Source organism: Leucopleurus acutus (assembly GCF_964270905.1).
Source record: "Leucopleurus acutus genome assembly, chromosome: 1".
Taxonomy (NCBI): Eukaryota; Metazoa; Chordata; class Mammalia; order Artiodactyla; family Delphinidae; genus Leucopleurus; species Leucopleurus acutus.
The window spans coordinates 38,971,113-38,991,327 of NC_139142.1; the positions used below are offsets into that span (position 1 = coordinate 38,971,113).

The 20,215-nt window shown below is 40.3% G+C and overlaps 1 protein-coding gene across 1 annotated transcript in view; it reads right to left on the minus strand.

The window, feature by feature from the left end:
- SYT16 (synaptotagmin 16) overlaps positions 1-20,215 on the minus strand; it is a gene marked incomplete at both ends in the record, with an annotated part of 114,489 nt that overhangs the window by 5,619 nt on the left and 88,655 nt on the right. The window contains 2 exons of the mRNA XM_082844738.1: positions 15,110-15,299; positions 18,184-18,624. Coding sequence (XP_082700864.1) covers positions 15,110-15,299; positions 18,184-18,624 — 631 coding nt within the window. The remainder of the gene's footprint in view (positions 1-15,109; positions 15,300-18,183; positions 18,625-20,215) is intronic.

A 20,215-nucleotide genomic window follows, 5' to 3' on the forward strand; every position in this document is an offset into this window, starting at 1 on the left:
TGACCTTAGAGGAAACGCTTTCAGTTTTTCACCATTGAGAATGATGTTTTCTGTGGGTTTGTCATATATGGCCTTTATTATGTTGAGGTAGGTTCCCTCTATGCCCACTTTCTGGAGAGTTTTTATCATAAATGGGTGTTGAATTTTGTCAAAAGCTTTTTCTGCATCTATTGAGATGATCATATGGTTTTTATTCTTCAATTTGTTAATATGGTGTATCGCATTGATTGATTTGCATATATTGAAGAATCCTTGCATCCCTGGGATAAATCCCACTTGACTGTGGTCTATGATCCTTTTAATGTGTTGTTAGATTCTGTTTGCTAGTATTTCGTTGAGGATTTTTGCATCTATATTCATCAGTGATATTGGTCTGTAATTTTCTTTTTTTGTAGTATCTTTGTCTGGTCTTGGTATCAGGGTGATGGTGGCCTCATAGAATGAGATTGGGAGTATTCCTTCCCCTGCAATTTTTTGGAAGAGTTTGAGAAGGATGGGTGTTAGCTCTTCTCTAAATGTTTGACCGAATTCACCTGTGAGGCCATCTGGTCCTGGACTTTTGTTGTTGGAAGATTTTTATTCACAGTTTCAATTTCATCACTTGTGATTGGTCTGTTCATATTTTCTGTTTCTTCATGGTTCAGTCTTGGAAGGTTATACCTTTCTAAGAATTTGTCCATTTCTTCCAGGTTGTCCGTTTTATTGGCATAGAGTTCTGTGGTGTCTGTTTTAACCTCTCCTTTTGCATTTCTAATTTTATTGATTTGAGTCCTCTCCCTATTTTTCTTGATCCGTCTGGCTAATGGTTTATCAATTTTGTTGATCTTCTCAAAGAACCAGCTTTTAGTTTTATTGATCTTTGCTGTTGTTTTCTTTGTTTCTATTTCATTTATTTCTGCTCTGATCTCTATGATTTCTTTCCTTCTGTTAATTTTGGGTTTTGTTTGTTCTTCTTTCTCTAGTTCCTCTACGTGTAAGGTTAGATTGTTTACTTGAGATTTTTCTTGTTTTCTTGAGGTAGGCTTGTATAGCTATAAACTTCCCTCTTAGAACTGCTTTTGCTGCATCCCATAGGTTTTGGATTGTCATGTTTTCATTGTCATTTGTCTCTAGGTATTGATTTCCTCTTTGATTTCTTCAGTGATCTCTTGGTTATTTAGTAACATATTGTTTAGCCTCCATGCGTTTACGTTTTTTACGTTTTTTTCCCTGTAATTCATTTCTAATCTCATAGCGTTGTGGTCAGAAAAGATGCTTGATATGATTTCAATTTTCTTAAATTTACTGAGGCTTGATTTGTCACACAGGATGTCATCTATCCTGGAGAATGTTCCGTGCGCACTTGAGAAGAAAGTGTAATCTGCTGTTTTTGGATGGAATGTCCTATAAATATTAATTAAATCTATCTGGTCTATTGTGTCATTTAAAACTTCTGTTTCCTTATTTATTTTCATTTTGGATGGTCTGTCCATTGGTGTAAGTGAGGTGTTAAAGTCCTCCACTATTATTGTATTGCTGTCGATTTCCTCTTTTATAGCCATTAGCAGTTGCCTTATGTATTGAGGTGCTCCTATGTTGGGTGCATATATATTTATAATTGTTATATCTTCTTCTTGGATTGATCCCTTGATCATTACATAGTGTCGTTCCTTGTCTCTTGTAACATTTATTTTAAAGTCTATTTTATCTGATATGAGTATAGCTACTCCAGCTTTCTTTTGATTTCCATTTGCATGGAATATCTTTTTCCATCCCCTCACTTTCAGTCTGTATGTGTCCCTAGGTCTGAAGTGGGTCTCTTGTAGACAGCATATAGATGGGTCTTGTTTTTGTATCCATTCAGCAAGTCTGTGTATTTTGGTTGGAGCATTTAATGCATCCACGTTTAAGGTAATTATCGATATGTATGTTCCTATGACCATTTTCTTAATTGTTTTGGGTTTGATTTTGTAGGTCCTTTTCTTCTCTTGTGTTTCCCACTCAGAGAAGTTCCTTTAGCATTTGTTGTAGAGCTGCTTTGGTGGTGATGAATTCTCTTAGCTTTTGTTTGTCTGTAAAGCTTTTGATTTCTCCATGGAATCTGAATGTGATCCTTGCTGGGTAGAGTAATCTTGGTTGTAAATTCTTCCCTTTCATCATTTTAAGTATATCATGCCACTCCCTTCTGGCTTGTAGAGTTTCTGGTGAGAAATCAGCTGTTAACCTTATGGGAGTTCCCTTGTATGTTATTTGTCATTTTTCCCTTGCTGCTTTCAGTAATTTTTCTTTGTCTTTAATTTTTGCCAATTTGATTACTGTGTGTCTCAGCGTGTTTCTCCTTGGGTTTATCCTTTATGGGATTCTCTGTGCTTCCTGGACTTAGGTGGCTATTTCCTTTCCCATGTTAAGGAAGTTTTTGACTATAATCTCTTCAAATATTTTCTCTGGTCCTTTTTCTCTCTCTTCTCCTTCTGGGACCCCTATAATGCGAATGTTGTTGCATTTAATGTTGTCCCAGAAGTCTCTTAGGCTGTCTTCAGTTCTTTTCATTCTTTTTTCTTTAGTCTGTTACACAGCAGTGCACTCCACCATTCTGTCTTCCAGGTCACTTTTCCGTTCTTCTGACTCAGTTATTCTGCTATTGATTCCTTCTAGTGTAGTTTTCATTTCAGTTATTGTATTGTTCATTTCTGTTTGTTTCTTCTTTAATTCTTCTAGGGCTTTGTTAAACATTTCTTGCATCTTCTCGATCTTTGCCTCCAGTCTTTTTCCGAGGTCCTGGATCATCTCCACTATCATCATTCTGAATTCTTTTTCTGGAAGGTTGCCTATCTCCACTTCATTTAGTTGTTTTTCTGGGGGGCTATCTTGTTCCTTCCTCTGGTACATAGCCCTCTGCCTTTTCATCTTCTCTATCTTTCTGTGAATGTGGTTTTTGTTCCACAGGCTGCAGGATTGTAGTTCTTGCTTCTGCTGTCTGCCCTCTGGTGGATGAGGCTATCTAAGAGGCTTGATGGGAGGGACTGCTGGGGGGTAGAGCTGACTGTTGCTTTGGTGGGCAGAGCTCAGTAAAACTCTAATCCACTTGACTGTTGATGGGTGGGTCTGGGTTCCCTCCCTGTTGCTTGTTTAGCCTGAGGCAACCCAACACTGGAGCCTACCTGGGCTCTTTGGTGGGGCTAATGACAGACTCTAGGAGGGCTCATGCCAAGGAATACTTCCCAGAACTTCTACTGCCAGTGTCCTTGTCCCTACGGTGAGCCACAGTCCACCCCCTGGCCTCTGCAGGAGACCCTCAAACACTAGCAGGTAGGTCTGGTTCAGTCTCCCCTGGGGTCACTGCTCCTTCCCCTGGGTCCCGATACACACACTACTTTGTGTGTGTCCCCGAAGAGTGGAGTCTCTGTTTCTCCCAGTCCTGTCGAAGTCCTGCAATCAATTTCCACTAGGCTTCAAATTCTGATTCTCTGGGAATTCCTCCTCCCGTTGCCGGACCCCCAGGTTGGGAAGCCTGACATGGGGCTCAGAACCTTCACTCCAGTGGGTGGACTTCTGTGGTATGTGTTCTCCAGTCTGTGAGTCACCCACCCAGCAGTTATGGGATTTGATTTTATTGTGAGTGCTCCCCTCCTACCATCTCATTGTGGCTTCTCCTTTGTCTTTGGATGTGGGGTATCTTTTCCGGTGAGTTCCAGTATCTTCCTGTCAATGATTGTCCAGCAGCTAATTGTGATTCTGGTGTTCTCTCAAGAGGGAGTGAGAGCATGTCCTTCTACTCTGCCATCTTTGTTCCTCCTCCCACCGAGCAGTATTTATCTTCTGCTGATGATTCAGACGCCTCTTGGTGTCAAAACCATCAACAACAGGATGAATGGGTCCCAATCCCTAGATCGTCCTGGATGCTGTTCTTCTGACCCAGCCTGCCAACTGCTCTATGGGTCACTTGTCTCTTTCTCCATAAAGAAAGATACCACATGCACCAAAAAAATTATGACAGTAAAATATCTCCAATATATCATGGCACAAAATTATGTCATTTGGGACTCAGAAGTCATTTTTCCAAAGAAACAATATAATACCTAACTATTTAACTAACCACAGTAGTTAGTTAAATAGCTCATACAAGACACCTGCCAGTGGGCAGCATGACGGTCTACCAATTGTAATAGACTCAGCCTCGGGGAGGGGGTCGGAGTGTGGCACCACGATTCTCTGGGTAAGGGAAAGAATTTGGTCATTTAACCTCCCCTTAGCTTCTAATGTATTCATAATTATAAAATATTTTCAACATACATAAGAGAGAATAATAGTACACATACCCAAGTATGCAGACTTGTGATATTTAGCATTTGTTTTATTTACTATGGACCTTTTTGCTTTTTGTTTGATTTTTAGGAAATAAAGTGTTATAACTGAAGATCCTTGAGTATCCCTCCTAGATCCTGTTTGGTTTCCTCTATCACTAAAGGTAATTCCTCTCCTGGATTTGCAGCTCATCATCTTCATGTATGTTTTTAGCCTTTCACTATATAAATAGCTATAAATAAAGATATCCAAAATACACTTAACAGTATTCTGCACATTTAAAAAGTATTTAATGTTTTACTGTATGTCCTCCCAAAACTTGCCTTTTTTGCATTCAGCATTAAATTTTTTATATTACCTATATTATATATACACCTGTGATTCAAGTGCCATATAATGTTCCAGTATATTAATAAACCACAATTTATTCATAATCTTAATTAATGGACATTTTAATTGCTTATAATAACCAAAAAGTGAAAAGATTTCAGTGAACATTTTTCTATATTTTACATTGTACCAATATTTGAGAATTTCTCTAATACATACCTAGGAGTAGATTACTGGCTCTTTACAAATTCTAGAGACAAAATTTTGTTATTTTTATTGCTAATATCTTCTCCCTGCCTGTAACTTATCCTTTTCCTCTGTGTAGTAACTTCTGTAGTATAAATGCTTTAAATTTTTGTGGAGTCATATTTATCAATGTTTTCTTTTTCAGTTGACATATTTTAAAAAATTGTTTAAGAAATCCTACCCGAACCCAACAGTCTTCCACATTTCTCCTATGAGTCTTAAGAGTTTGTTTTCCACATCTGATCTTTAATCCACCTTAAACTGATCTTTGTGTGTGGTATAAAGTAGGGATCTAATTATTTTTTCCTATATGGGAAGCATTATTCATTTAATAGCCCATTATCTCCCAGCTGATTTGTAATATAATGTCGATCAGATATCGTGTCCAGCTTTAGTGTCCTTTCCCTAACTTGATAATATTTATCATTTTAGAATATATTTTGATCTGCTCAGTAGAATCCTTCTATCATCTTTTTAAAAGCTATTTTAGTTATTTTAAGCTCTTGCTTCATTTAATTGGCTCTTGCATATGAATTTGAGAATCAGTTTGTCAAACTCTTTTTTTAAAAAGAAAAAAAACATACACCAAAATAAATCTGTGGGGATTTTGATTGGGATCATACTGGGTATATAGATTAATTTGGGGAAAGCTGTTATTTTCACAATATAGATTATTCTAAACAATGAACATGGTTTATCTATTTAGTTTTCTTTTGTGTCTTTCAAACAGTGTTGTGATTTTAAAAATAATTTTCTTACTCATCTTTTATTAATGTTATCCTTTCGTACCATAGGTACTGTTACTTTTGTAAATATCCATGTGTTAAAACTCCACTTTCTAACTGTCCTTGACGTATTAGAAAACAAGTTTGTATTTTAAAAAATGTTATTAGTTTAAAATTGTAGGGTTTTTTGTATTTTTAATGTAGACAATCATATTTTCTACAAATAATGGCAGTTTTGTTTCCTCCTCTCAAGCTTTAATTTTTATTTCTTTTTCTTATTCTACTGAATTGCCTTGAGTTTCCAGTCTAATGCTGAGTGAGAGTGATGCTAGTGGGAACCCTTACTTCATTCTTGACTTTAAGGGGATTTCAGGATTAAGAATGATGGCTAGTGCCTATTTTCTTAAAACACCCACTATCAAGGTTAAGCAAGTTCCCTTCCGTAACACAAACTAGTTGTTGATATTTAATACCATTTCTACCTTTCTAAGCTCTTTCCCTTATGAAACATAAAATTACATTCCCCTGAATCTCTTGCAGTAAGATCCCAGTTAGAGTCCACTAATGAAAGCAACTTGTATGAGACTGGAAAGTAGAAGGAAAGCGTTTCCACAGCCCTCTAGTCCCAGTTGCAGGCATGTGTACAGGCATTAGCAAGCAGATGGCAAATTAGGGTTTTCCCCCATGGTGTTCAAACATCCTTATGAGAATCATCCCTTTCATATGTACACAGCTCAGACCGTACTGGCATCTTTCCTGTGATACCTATACTTCTGGATTTCCTGGAGAGCTTTCTTGACATTTATCACAAGCTTTCCCATGCTTAAAACCTGTAAGAAACAACTTCTGACTCAAAATACCTATTTTGTATTTTCCTGACAAAATCTGACTGATATAGTAACTGGTAATCTGAACTGGAATGCTACCAAAATAAAAACACAAGAATGACCACTGGCCTAGAAGTTGGGTGCCAGGTGATGAAGAAACTAATATCAGAGGCTAGAACAATGGAGATCCATAATCCATATTATGTGATAGTAAAACCACCATCTGCTATAATTTGGAAGGAAGAGCATATGCCTAATGTTTATAGAACTAAGGAAACAGACTGAAAAACAGAACGTTAGAAGTGTGTATTTGTACTACTAGCTTTATTTGGGGGGTGAGGGTGAAAAGTAAGCTTGGGAAAGAACTGACCAATGTGCAAGGAAAAAGAGAATCCTGAAATTCAGACCTTTCTGTGGTTGGAAAAGTTCCTTGCTTCCAGACCTCCAAACAGTAAGAGACGGATTTTAAAAGGCTTCAAACAACAAAGGCCCAGTAAACCTTCTTAGGGGAATAATGTGATAGTCACTCAGGTTAAGTATCAAATTAAGGATGTAGGCTTCACACCAGATTTTAGTTGACTGAGCCATGTGACTGAGGTCTGAATAATAGAATATGAGAAGTGGTAAATATCACCTCCAATCACAGCTATAGGCAACCACTCCCCCGTCTCTTCCCCTTCCATGACAACAAAGCAGGTCACATTTTGAATATAATATTATCACCTCATTAAATGGAAAGAACCTGTATGCCTTAGTCACAGCTTAGAGGAAAGGCATCTGCTTTACTTTGGACTGTGATGCAAGGGAGAAATAAACCTTTGCTGTTAAGCCACGAACTCTGCAGAATTTGTCGTTGCATCATAGCCTAGTCTATACGAATACACCTTCTATTATTCCTCTGCTTTGAGTTATTTTTATCAATAATGGATAGTGCATTTTATCAAGAGCTTCTTTTGCAACTATTGACATGATCAGGTTTTCTCATAAATCAATTGGTATGTGAACTGCAGTAGATTTTCCTAATATTAAGTCATTCTTGCATTCCTGAACTAAACCCAATTTGTTGGTAATTAGTATTTCTTTTTCTTATACATTGTGAGGCTATGTGGGCGCAATATAAACTGCAGTATATGTGAGAGGATGTGAGGAGGGGGACAGGGAGAGATTGGGAGGAAGAGAAATATTAATCTAATGTTATAACTACCTTTTATATAGCAGTCTTAGTCCCTTTACATTTATTATGATCACTGATATATTTTGATTTATTTTTATTGTTTTGGTTTGTGCTATCTATTCTGCATTTTCTAGGCTTTTAAATATCTCTTTCTGCTTTCTATTGGATTAACTGAATTTTCTTTATTCTAATTTAGCCTCCCTACTGGTTTGAAAGTTGGAAATTTTAACATGTACACTTGACTTAATGTCTAAAATGAATCAATACGTCTACCCTCTTTTTAAGCAACATAAGTACCTTAGAATTCTTTGATTCCCATCTCCCCTTCGTATCCTTCATGTTATTCCTGCCCGGAATTTCATTTCCACATTGTTGTTGTAGTCCCAACATTAGGCATGTTTCCTACTATTGTTGTTTCTGCTTTATGCAGTTTATACATGCTTACCTTTACCTACATGTTGATGTTTGTGTTCTTGTTGTTCATTTTCCTTTCTTGCACTTCACTACGTCCTTCTAAGTTCGATTTCTTTCTCCCTGAAATAACATCAGTTAGTAGCTCTTCCACTGATAAACCCTTTCAAACTTTGTGAAAAAGATCTTTATTCTTCCTTCACTCGAAAAGAATAGTAAGTTGAGAGTACTTTTTTCTCTTTGATGATATTCTCCCCCTTGTCCTCAGCTTTCTATCGTTGCTGTTAATAAGCCTGTCCTTAGTCTGACTGTCATTCTTCTGCAGAAAGCTGTTTTTTTAAAAAAAAAAAAAAGCAGCTTTATTGAGATATAACTCACATACCATGGTAACTGTATTTTGTCCCCTGTTGCTTTTCAGATTTTCTAACTTTGATATTGTTGTGAGAATTAAATGAGATGATGTAAGTATAGGAATATCCCATATGCAATCAATAAGTTATTGCCACATACAAATCTTCATATGAATTGGCCCTAATTCTAAGCACATAATGGCTATTAGTAAGTACTTGCTATACTTAGCTTTAAAAGAAGGTGGTATGTCCTATATCTGTTCATTTCCATGTAGTCCATTTTTCCCCTGCCTTCCATCTGTAGAGTGTACCCCCCTGCATCCCACTTGTTCTTCACACTCAGCACGAGCCAGCTTGATTTGCTTTTTTGTTTTTCCTTCCTCTAGTCTCTGCTATTGTGAGTACCTAACAAGATTAATGTGCTGCTGCTGTAAGTATTATCATTTGGGATGTAATTATCACATGTGGCTAATCATGCACATGCTGAGAGGCTGGGGAACTTGTTGTTTTTAACTGGAGGGGACATCTTAATGATAGTTTTTGACAAGGACCATTATATGGGTGTATATATACACAGTGCAGTAATGCATTGTAGAAGGACGGAGAAAGAAAACCTGCCAACAGAACAGCTAATACTTTTTTAAAAAACGTAGACTTGTATCAGTAATATTATCTAGTTAACCTTATTTAATAGGGAAAGAAATTAAATTCAGAGAGGTTAAATCAAATGTCGAGGTCATGCAGTAACTGGGTGGCAAGCCCAGGAAAAGAACAGAACAGAGCTGCTAAATTGTTAGTGAATTGCTTTCCCATGAAGCCAAACTCAGAAGATAACCAAATATTTCTAATTCTCAATGGTAACTTTTTCAAAAGCTTCTGTAAATGTGTATCAGCAATGGAATATTACTCAGCCATAAAAAGGAACTAAACTGAGTTATTTGTAGTGAGTTGGATGGACCTAGAGACTGTCATACAGAGTGAAGTAAGTCAGAAAGAGAAAAACAAATACCGTATGCTAACACATATATATGGAATCTAAAAAAGGAAAAAAAAGAAAAAGAAAATGGTCATAAGAAGCTAGGGGCAAGACGGGAATAAAGATGCAGACCTACTAGAGAATGGATTTGAGGATATGGGGAGGGGGAAGGGTAAGCTGGGACAAAGTGAGAGAGTGGCATAGACATATATATACTACCAAATGTAAAACAGATAGCTAGTGGGAAGCAGCCACATAGCACAGGGAGATCAGCTCAGTGCTTTGTGAGCACCTAGAGGGGTGGGATAGGGAGGGTGGGAGGGAGGGAGATGCAAGAGGGAAGAGATATGGGGACATATGTATATGTATAACTGATTCACTTTGTTATAAAGCAGAAACTGACACACCATTGTAAAGCAATTATACTCTAATAAAGATGTTAAAAACTAAGAAAATTAAAAATAATAAAAAAATAAAAAATAAATCATAAAGATCAGAAATAAATGAAAAAAAGAAAGTCTATCAGGATTTCAGATGTCTAGAAGGCACAATAAGAGGCTTTTTCACCTGGACCATCTGCCATGTACAGATGTGGAAACTATCTCTTGCCATCGGATTTGTAGACTAGCCTGTACCATCTTAACAGCAAAAATGATAACACTGACCACATGTACTAAGTGAGATTTTACCTTGAAAGTGCCTGGAATGGTTCTTGGCACACTGTTACCTGACCTGAGCTAAGATTAGTTCATTTTGTTAACTTGCTTATATATTGTTTCTGAATAGGTTCTATGGAATAGTTTCAGTAATTTTCAAATAGCCTACTTTATCTTCCCTAGCCCACCTAGGATTTGAAATATATATATGCATATTTAAATTTTTATAATACGGGCATTTTCACCAGAATGAAAGGAATGAAGGAAGGAAGAAAGGGAGGGAGGGAGGGAGGTATAAAAACCTGCCTACCTTTCTATCTATCTGTCTGATGAATAGAGAAAAGGTTAAAGTTAGAAATAAAGAAATGCCCAACCGCATACTTTGTCTTGGGATGGATGTGGTTTATGGAGGATGCTACAGGAGATGCCTGCAGGTTCATTTGCTTGGTACCCTGTCTATTCCATCCAAAACTGAGTCAAAGGAATAAGGTCAAAACTTGAGATGTCATCATAATTAAAAAAAAAAAATGTAATGCCCACCACCGTAGCCCCTATCAATGGCTAGACTCTTGTTTTATTTTTATCTACCTGGCCCAGCTGAACTATTCCAGACCAGACCAGATTTTCATGCACATTATTTTATAACAAATTTTCAAATATGCTGAAAATTCAAAATAATTATACAGTGGATACCCATATACCCATCACCTAGATTCTTCAATTGTTATATTTTTCTCCATTTATGCTATGGACTGAATGTATGTATCCTCCCAAAATTCATATGTTGAAGCCCTAATCCCCGATGTGATGCTATTTGAATGTGGGATCTTTGGGAGATAATTAGGTCATGAGGGCTCCACCCTAATGAATGGGATTAGTGCCCTTATAAGAACAGACATGAGAAAGATGTTTTCTGTCTCCGCCATGTGAAGATACAGCAAGAAGATGTCTGTCTACAAACCAGGAAGAGGGTTCTCATCAGGAACCAAATCACCTGATACCTTGATCTTGAACTTCCCAGCCTCCAGAACTGTGAGAAGTAAATTTCTGTTGTCTAAGCCATCCAACCTATGGTATTTCTGTTATGGTAGCCTGAGCTAACAGCATTTGCTTTTTCACATATCTATGCATCTATCTATCCATCAATCCATCACAGCTGTAGCCATCGTTGTTCTTTACCCCTAAACATTTCAGCATGTGTTTCATTAACTAGAGTTCAACAATTTATGGCTCTTTTCTATTATAAGGTAAAATTTACATGCAGTGAAATGCACAAAGCCTAGTACAATTCAGTAAGTTTTAACAAATGCAAACATCCATTTAACCCACACCCCTATCAAAATGTAGAATATGTCCATCACCCCAGAATATTCCCTCATGTTCATGCCCAGTCCATCTTGATGCCAATACCAATCCTGAAGCAACCACTCCTCTTCTGCTTTTCTTCACTATATGTAAATAAGTTTTGCCTGTTTTAGAACCTCATATAAATGGAATCATACAGTAGGTACTCAGTGTGATTTTGAGATTCCTCCATGTTGTTGAATGCCTCAGTTAATTTCATTCCTTTTATATTGCTGAATAGTATTCCACTCTGGAAATATATCTTAATTTGTTTATTCATTCATGAGGACATAAGGGCTCTTTGCAATTTTTCCATACTATGAGTAAAGCTGCTACAAACATTCTTGTTCCTGTTTTTTTTTTTTTTTAACTTAGGGGTAAATGCCTAAGAATGGAACTGCTGGATTTTCAGTGCATGTTTACCTATATAAGAAACTACCAAGCCTCTTCACAAAGCTGTTATTCCATTTTACACAATCACTAAGAATGTATTCTCCACAACCTCACCAATACTTGAGGGAATCTGTTTTAAGTTTTAACCATTCTGGGGTGGGGGGCGGGGTGGGGGCGGGGCAAGGTGTGGTAGAGACTCATCTCTAGGAATGTTCCCACCAGCTCCTGCCCATTGGAGCAAAACCTGCCTTTCACCGAGCCTTCTCCCCTAAGGATTTGCCTCAAAAATCTTGGGAGGGGAGCTTACATCTCATTGGTTTATTTCTTCTAAGACCCTAAAAGAGAAGAGGAACTCCATCTATTATTTGTCCACCTCTCCTCTATCTTGCTTAGAAAGAAAAGTTTAAAATGCCAGAATAGTCATCTAGCTGGATGAAGTTGGCAAGTTCACAGTTATCTTTTGGTTCATGACATATTTTGATGCAAAAGATTCTCTCTTCTAAATCCCAGCCTTTGTCTCTTTCCATCAAGATTTAGCACCTTCAATATTCTAGAGAGGAGAAGTCCCCACTCCACAGGCTCAACCTCTTTTCCTTTGGGCTTCCCTAAGAACCATTCTTCACATTATCATAGCCAGCCTGCAAGGCAGGATTGATGTCCCCTTTCTGCAGAGGTCACCGCCTCTGAGATGAGGGTCTCAAGCACAGGATTTGTGACCCTCACACACGTTTCTACCGGTGACTTTCCCCTGGCAGGCAGCTCCCTTGGGGTGCACTCTGACACAGGGCTCTGAGGCTAAGCCTGCCCTCCTTCCACCTTCACCAGGGAGGTGAGTGCACTTCGCCGCCTCCCTCCTCCACTCCCCACTCCAGGCCTATTCATCTTCCAGCTTGCATCCTCTCCCCTTCACACCCTCTTTCTTCCAACGATGCTCAGTTACGTCATAAAACTATTGTTCCCTCATCCTCTCTCTCTCTTATTCTGTTCCATATGGGAACTAAAATTGTATCCTAAGCTTGCCTGATGACTGCCAAAGTCCTGTTAGTGGTGTAAGGAAGTGAGACATAATGAAGGACCAATGTCGTCAACATCTCAAGCCCTTGAAAGTACCAAGAGGTCCCTTTCAGAATCTCCACAAAAGAACCTTCTACTTTCTCAACCCCTCCTAATTAAACTGGCTTTTCCTCAAGTACCAGCATTCTATGTAAACAAAAAACTTTTGTCTTCACTATTGGGTTTCTGCTTTAATTAATAGCATCACAGCAACACTGTCTTCTATTACTTTGGTCACAAAGATACAGCATGTCAGTTACATTTGTCAGTTAAACTGTAGCACTATTCTATGAAAAATCATGTAAATGCCAAACTGACTTAAACTTCGGCAATGAAATCAGTTTCAAAATGAGGACTTGCCTTTTTTCCTACTCAGTTTTAAATATTTATTATAAGAGTTTCCTCTATGGCATTATTTTCTTTTATATAGAAATGCATGAAGTTTCACGAGCACCATTCTCAACATCACAGCTTTATATGTAGTATCCCTACCTAGAAGGTATATATTATTATGATCCCATTTTACAGATGAGGAAACTGAGAGTCGAAAAAGTTTAGTAACTCACACCTAGTAAGTGACAAAGACCTTAGACTGGCACACCCCAGTTGATGCTTTCTTAGCCACCATGCTGTCCTTCTCCCCTGTATTGCCTGGGATGACCCAGCATGCAAATTAAAGCTTCCCAGCACGGACTGGAATAGGCCATGATTGTGTGATCCACCTCCGCATCATTCTCTGCAGCTGCACCATGTTCTTCCCTGAAAAATTTTCAGATCTCACCAAATCTCAGAAAGACAGGGAAAGAGATCAGAAAAGGCTCTGCAGGGAAAGCAGTAAATCCAGAGCTTTTTTTTTTTTTAAAAAAAAAAAAAAAAAAAAAAAAAGCTGTATCTGGAAAAAAGAGTCTAGCCATGCAATTAATAATCAACACCTATTATGGATTTTAAATAGCTCTTACCTGGTTCTGAGAGTCGATACAGAATATGGCCTATGCCTCTGGTCTCTTCTGTTCTCCAGAGTGCTGGACTTTCCTTACTAACTTGCTCTAATGCCTTTAACACAGACTGACTAACAAGATACTATTGAACAGAGACATTGTGGGCGGCAGCACAGTTAAAGACTAAAAGGAGTGAGAGCCCAGATTTGGTTGTAGGAGCTGACCTTTTTCTACCAGCTCAGCTGGCTCTTCATGGGATGCTGACATGTGAGGCCGGAGTCCATTGCCTCTTGCAGCCTATCAAGGCTGACTTCGTCCTTATTTCAGCAAGTTTTGGCTGCCTGGGGTGGACACCCTCACTTATGCTCCACTCTATCCACTTCTATTTTACCTTCTCGGGCTCAAAAGGCTGGAATTTCAACAGCATTTTCCAGACTCTCTTGCAGCTAGAATTCTAGATATAAATTAGATTCCTCAAATTAGATATGGTTGCATGAGAGCCAGAAGGCAGAAGTGAGGCAGAAACCATCTTCCCACCCTTTCTTAAGCTGTTTTTGCTGATAAGCAAGATCATTAAAGATGAGCTGATTTTTTTAGCAGCATTATTCCAAGGTTCAATCTCCAGCTTCTTGGGTATTGAGAGGCAATTTGGCAGCAGCAGCCACAGCATCTTTATTCTGGCTTCCTGAGCCCTGGACGGCAGCTGTGCGAGTATGTCTTGAGCTGCTCTTTCCAGGTGTGATCTCAGAAGCTGCCCTGGTGAGTCAGGCCTGGATTGCCCCACATCTTCCTGTTCCACCTCCTCCACCATCAACCACATAACCACTCACATTTCTTGAACGCTCACTATGTGTCAGGCACTGAATGTTCTACATAAATCATTTTATTTAAACCCCAAAACCACCCATGAGAAAGGTACTATTAATATTCCTTTGTTCCAGATGAGTCTGCTGAGATTCAGAAAAGAGAGGTAAATTGTATAGGATCAGAGCAAAGCTAGCAGGTGAATGAGTAGAGCTGGAATTAGATCCCAAAACTGCCTGGCTCCAAAGACTGAGCTCTGTCTCTTTAAACGTATTTGAGGACCTTGGACCTATTAGCAGATTTGAATTGTTCATATATATTATGTTGCTGAAAAGACATCATTCTTTTTCCCCTTTAACGATCTACACGTAGAAGCCAGCCTATTTTGTATCAAGATGCATCCAGATATCGAAGGAGGCTTCAATCTAATTAAACAGAAAGGCATTTGAAAAATCCAGAGGTATCACTTGGTAAAAACGTGTCTAAGTCACACCAAGATCATTTTTATTGTAAAAGTTAGAGAATTGAGATGAAGGCAGACACAGCCTTCTTCCTGCCTCTGGGAAGACCAGAGCTGGGGGTACAGGCATGAACTTACCAGGCACTCTGTTAACCGCGAGGTTTCGGAAATGGCTGCCTTTGATCATCTCCACGGATAATCGCCCCGTTGTGGCATTGTATGATAGCCCCACCAGCAGCTCTGGCGCCCCTCCATGTGACAGCGACTGCGTGGATGAAGCACTGTCACTGTGAGAAACTGCAGATGGGCTGAGCGGAGACTCTCCACTCTGGAGGAGAAGAACAACAAAGGATCCATTGGCCCCACTGCACTCCTCTCCCTTACAGAAAGCCGATATTATGTTTGGTGAAATTGTGGCCCAGTCTCCACTGCTGCCAAAGATTACTAATGGCGCACTCGGTGTGAATGATAATAGGGCCTGGGGAACGCAGTTTTGGATGGGATCCCCTGCATTATTAGCAGACATATTTGTTTCAAGAACTGTCTCCATTCACTCTTTCCTCTCTAAAGACAAAACGGACGAAGATGTTATTGCTAGTGTAAATCAAACACTGGAAGATACATGGAGAGCTACCAGGACACTTAATATAGACCCACATTTCAATGAGTCTATATTAGACCCATATGGAACCCGTCCACTCCAGGCATGAGCTCTGCTTCTGTTCTCTGCAGCCTCTTCAGGAATGTAGCAATACAGGAGGCATTTTGTCTTCACCAGAAAAGAAATGACCACTGGCCGTCTACCACCCCATAGGACATTTGGCCCCTGGTTCTGCTTTTTCAGGTTGTCAGGAATATGGCAGATGCTACATTTTTTCTTCCTAAGGAGATGAATCATATTGAACGTGAACACTTTTACAACTGTTTAGTGAGGAAGCTGGCACATGGACAGTGCATCTTAGAGACCTTGCAGGTACCAGGGGACTCCACACTTTGTGTCATGTATTCATGCATGTGCTTCTCTAAAGCACCCACCTCTATGCACCAGACACACTGGGAGGAGGAAAGCAAAGTAGATCAGGACGTTGACTCTCGCTCAAGGAGCATGAGTGGGAGTGGAGCCTGAGGGGCAGGCAAGCCAGCCTCCCGGTCCCACAACTGCTCCAACCTTTCTTCTCAACATCTGCAATCATCTCCTAAAACTTCTTATCAGAAACCCCAATAAATACATGCACTGAAAGAAATTAAATATTCTTCACATCTTAGGAAACTACCCTGTTTACCAAGCCATGGACATCCCTGTAGAGCCCATGGAGGCTTTCATGGAACACAATTTGTAAACTACAGGGCTAGGTGGTTTTGATAGATGCCTTATAGCCCCTGCTGTCTGGATGATGATAACCCAACAATGAAATATTTGCCTAGTTTGGGGTGAGGGCCACCCCCTCCCCTGGGCTTGTGCAGAAGTGTCCACTGTGGCACCTGTCACTGCGCAGCTTGCCTCTCGCATCAAATTCTCAACCTTATAAATCCCCCAGTCCACAGGGCATGGCCCAGTGTGTAGCTTATAATCATGCTCAACAAATAACTGGTGAATGGGGGAATTTTTACCTTCAAGGTTCTTTCACACTGGCTCATTTCCCCCACTCAACTCTGTGCCCCCAGCACAGCGCCCAGGGCCTGGCACAGAGAAACAGGGGTGTAATAATACCTATCCTTATGCTTTATGGTGCAGGATTCCTCTGACCTCCTGTGGCTTCTGTCTCCCAGGATTTCAGAAACACTCTACTCAGAGCTTAAGAAAAAAGAGGGATTTGAACAGAGATGAGACATGATCTGGCTTATGTTTTAAAAGGCTCTTTCTGGCCCCAGTGTTGGGAATAGTCTATAGAGGGCAACGGCGGAAGCAGGGAGATGACTAGGAGGCCATTTCAGTAATCCAGCCGAGAGTCAAGCTCTGCTTAGATTTTCAAGATAGAGCCAGTAGGATTTCAGGTGCAAAGGAGAGAAGTCACAAGTGACTTTTAAGAGTTTTGACCTGAGCAATTAAATGCACGAGATTGCCTTTAACCAAGATGGAAAGACTGCAGGTAAAATAGATTTAGTGAGGCAAAAATCAGGATTTCGAGTCTGGAGATATGAATTTTGAGACATCTATTAAAAATGTAAGTGGCTGGATCTCCCATCAGCGCACTCTGGCCTTTCTGGCTCCTTTCCCCTTCCTCAGACAAGTCAAGCTCTTTCCCACCCCCTGATGTCTGCATATGCCAGCCCCTCTGTCTGGAATCCCCGTCCTCCACATGGCACCCAGTCTGGCTCCCTCGATTCCTTGAGTTCTCTCGTATCACCACCTGAAAGATACTTTCTCTGACCTTCTAAAGCAGCAGCAGCCTCTGCCTCTCTCTCTTTGCCTACCCCAGTTTGTCTTTTGTCACCCTCCTCCACCAGACTGTATGCTCCGTGAGGGCATCACCTGTTTTGTTCTTTCCTGCATCCCCTCTGCCTACACGGCACCTGACATATAATTGGTACTCAGCAAACATTTTGGAATGGATGACTTATTTGTCCAAGAGCCCAAGATAGTTACCCGATCTTTTATGTGATTTTTAAAAGGAGATCCTCACACTGGATGACATATAACCCACGGGAAGAGAGGGTTACCCATCTTGTAGACATAAAAGCTGTGCTGTATTATTTTGCAATCTGAGGGACACAGAGGACGGGGCATGTGGGAGAAGCCCAGTCATATAAATGGAAGGTCTTAGAAGTGGCTGGAGTTCAGGGCTTCCTATGCAGCCTACGTAGGCATACCTGTTAAGGACCTCACCTTGAAAGTCCCATCATCTCTGAGATGCATCATGATGCATGCTGGGGTCGGGGCAGGGGGATGGGTGGTAGGACCACTTATCAACTAACGAGAAGGCCAAAAAACCTCTCCCAGTTTCCCCGTGCCCTCCTTCACAATGCTGCTGTCATTTCCTAAAATGGACAGAGAACACATCCATCAGGTTACAGCGACTATGGGCACACACAAAAAAAGAAAACCCATTGTACCGTGAAGTGCAGATCATGTCTCGGAAGGATGAGGAGAGCCAAATGGAAAATTAAATTAAGGTGTTTGAATTCACGGGCTGAATGTACTAAATCAAGGGCTGACGATTCCAGATCCTCAAACGTAGCGCGTCATTAGCGGCACCATTTAACATACTCACAATGATATTACTTCTTGGCTCCAGAACCAGAGTCACTTTCATTTCCCCTTCTTGGTGCAGGTGGCTGAGATAGAAGAGCCTCTCGCCCATCATTCTCTCCCAGGTCATCTTGCGGGTGGCGTACAGGCGGAAGCGGACAGCACAAGCAGCCACATCTCTGGGCTCCAGCTTGGCGAAGGTGACTTTCTCCTTGAAGACGGGGTTGGGCCCTCTCTGTATGTTCGTCCTGCCCCTCTGTTTCTTACTGGGCAGCAGCACGACATGCACTTGCCAGGAGTTGATGCCACTTCGGTCCTTCTCTGGGAGGCCCTGTGCTCTTACGATGGTCACTGTGAGCTTCTGGCTGGCAGCTCTATATTCGAAGATGACATCCAGGCCACCACATTTTGAGATGGGCTCCGGGACCCCAGATGGCACTTGAAAATTGGTTGCATCCTGTTCCTGTTGCAGACAGAGGGAAAGATTAGGAATGGAACAATGCCTAATACATCGTGGAAAGATGGTGCCCCTCTGTGCTTCTTCAGAACCTCATTCTTTTGGACTGTTACCATATAGTCCTAAACATTAGAAAGGTCTGTTTCCTGGTGTCTCTCTCCACTGGACTGTGAATCCTTTGAGGGTACAGCACTGGGCACATGGTAAGCCTTCATGAATGCTTTTGGAATGAATGAACAAAGCTTTTATATTTTGCAAAGTGCTTTCCTCTACACTGCCTCTTAGAAAAACACAGTTGACCACTATCATTGAAACCAACTGAGATACTAAGTCTAAAACTAGTCAATTATGCACCTGTCAAAAGGTAACCTCCTCAAGTTCCCAGGAGAAACGGTTCAGCCTGGGCCTGCGCTCTCTGAGCCAGGACCTCCTGCAGATAAGGATCCTAATGGGGGTCACAGACAGGTGATCCTTCAGTAGATTTTCAATCTACGTGGCAGGAAATGTTCAGGGCAGAGCTTCTCAAACATCCGAGTGGACTTGAATCATCTGGGAATTCTGATTCAGTAGGACTGGGGTCAGGCCTGAGATTCTGCATTTCTCAGGCCACAAGGATGTCTCAGCTGGACTCAAATCACTATTGGAGTAGCAAGTGTTTAAACCCTGGAGACAGAACACCTGGGTTGAAATCATAACTCTACCATTGACTAGCTTTTTGGCCATGGCCGAACAGTCCAGTTGCTCTGTACTCCAGCTGAAAAATGAGCATCAAGGTACCTGCCTGATAGAGTGTTGTTGTGAGGTTTTAATAGATGTGGGGAAATACCCGGCTCAGACCAGCCTCCATAGATATCTATTCCCATCGCTGGACTGATACTACTTATTTTCAAACACGGTCCCTCATTATGAAATACACTTTTAGACAGCAGTTCACCTCAGCCAGTCAGATCCGATGACCTCCCTGAGAAAACTGAGCTGAACTATGTTTACTTTACTATAATGAACCACCCTCTAACGAACTATTACTAATGTCAACATAATTTGATTTTTTTCCTCTGAAGGCATGCCTCTTACTCATAACTAAACTTTGGTTTGATTCTTATTGTAAATCAGAAGCAGTTCTTCTTTATGTAACCGAACACCAACTTTGCTAATTCAAAGAACTCTTTGTTTTTAAAAATATAATGGTACACTTCAAAAATGCATGTTCATCAATGAAACTTTCCCATAGATCTAGGTGAAAGTGCATGGTTCTCTGGAATGAGACGTGCTTAGGAATCCCAGGTCCATCACTTACAACCTTTAGGACGTTGGGCAAAGTATTTAATCCTTCTCACTTTCTGTTTTCCTCAACAGCAAAAGGGGGATGATACCTACTTTATAAGGTTGCTGTGAAAATTAAAGGACTTGACACATAGTAGACATCTAATAATTGCCCTCTCTTTTAAGATTCACATTAATCTACCAAGAAAATTTAGGCTTCTTGCAAAATAAGGGAAGCTTTTTACATCCTTTCCTCTGAGCATGCATTCATGTGTGAGTGTTTCTATTCAGAGGTACTTAGTTTCAAGTGATAAAAGTGGTTGCTATAGAGACT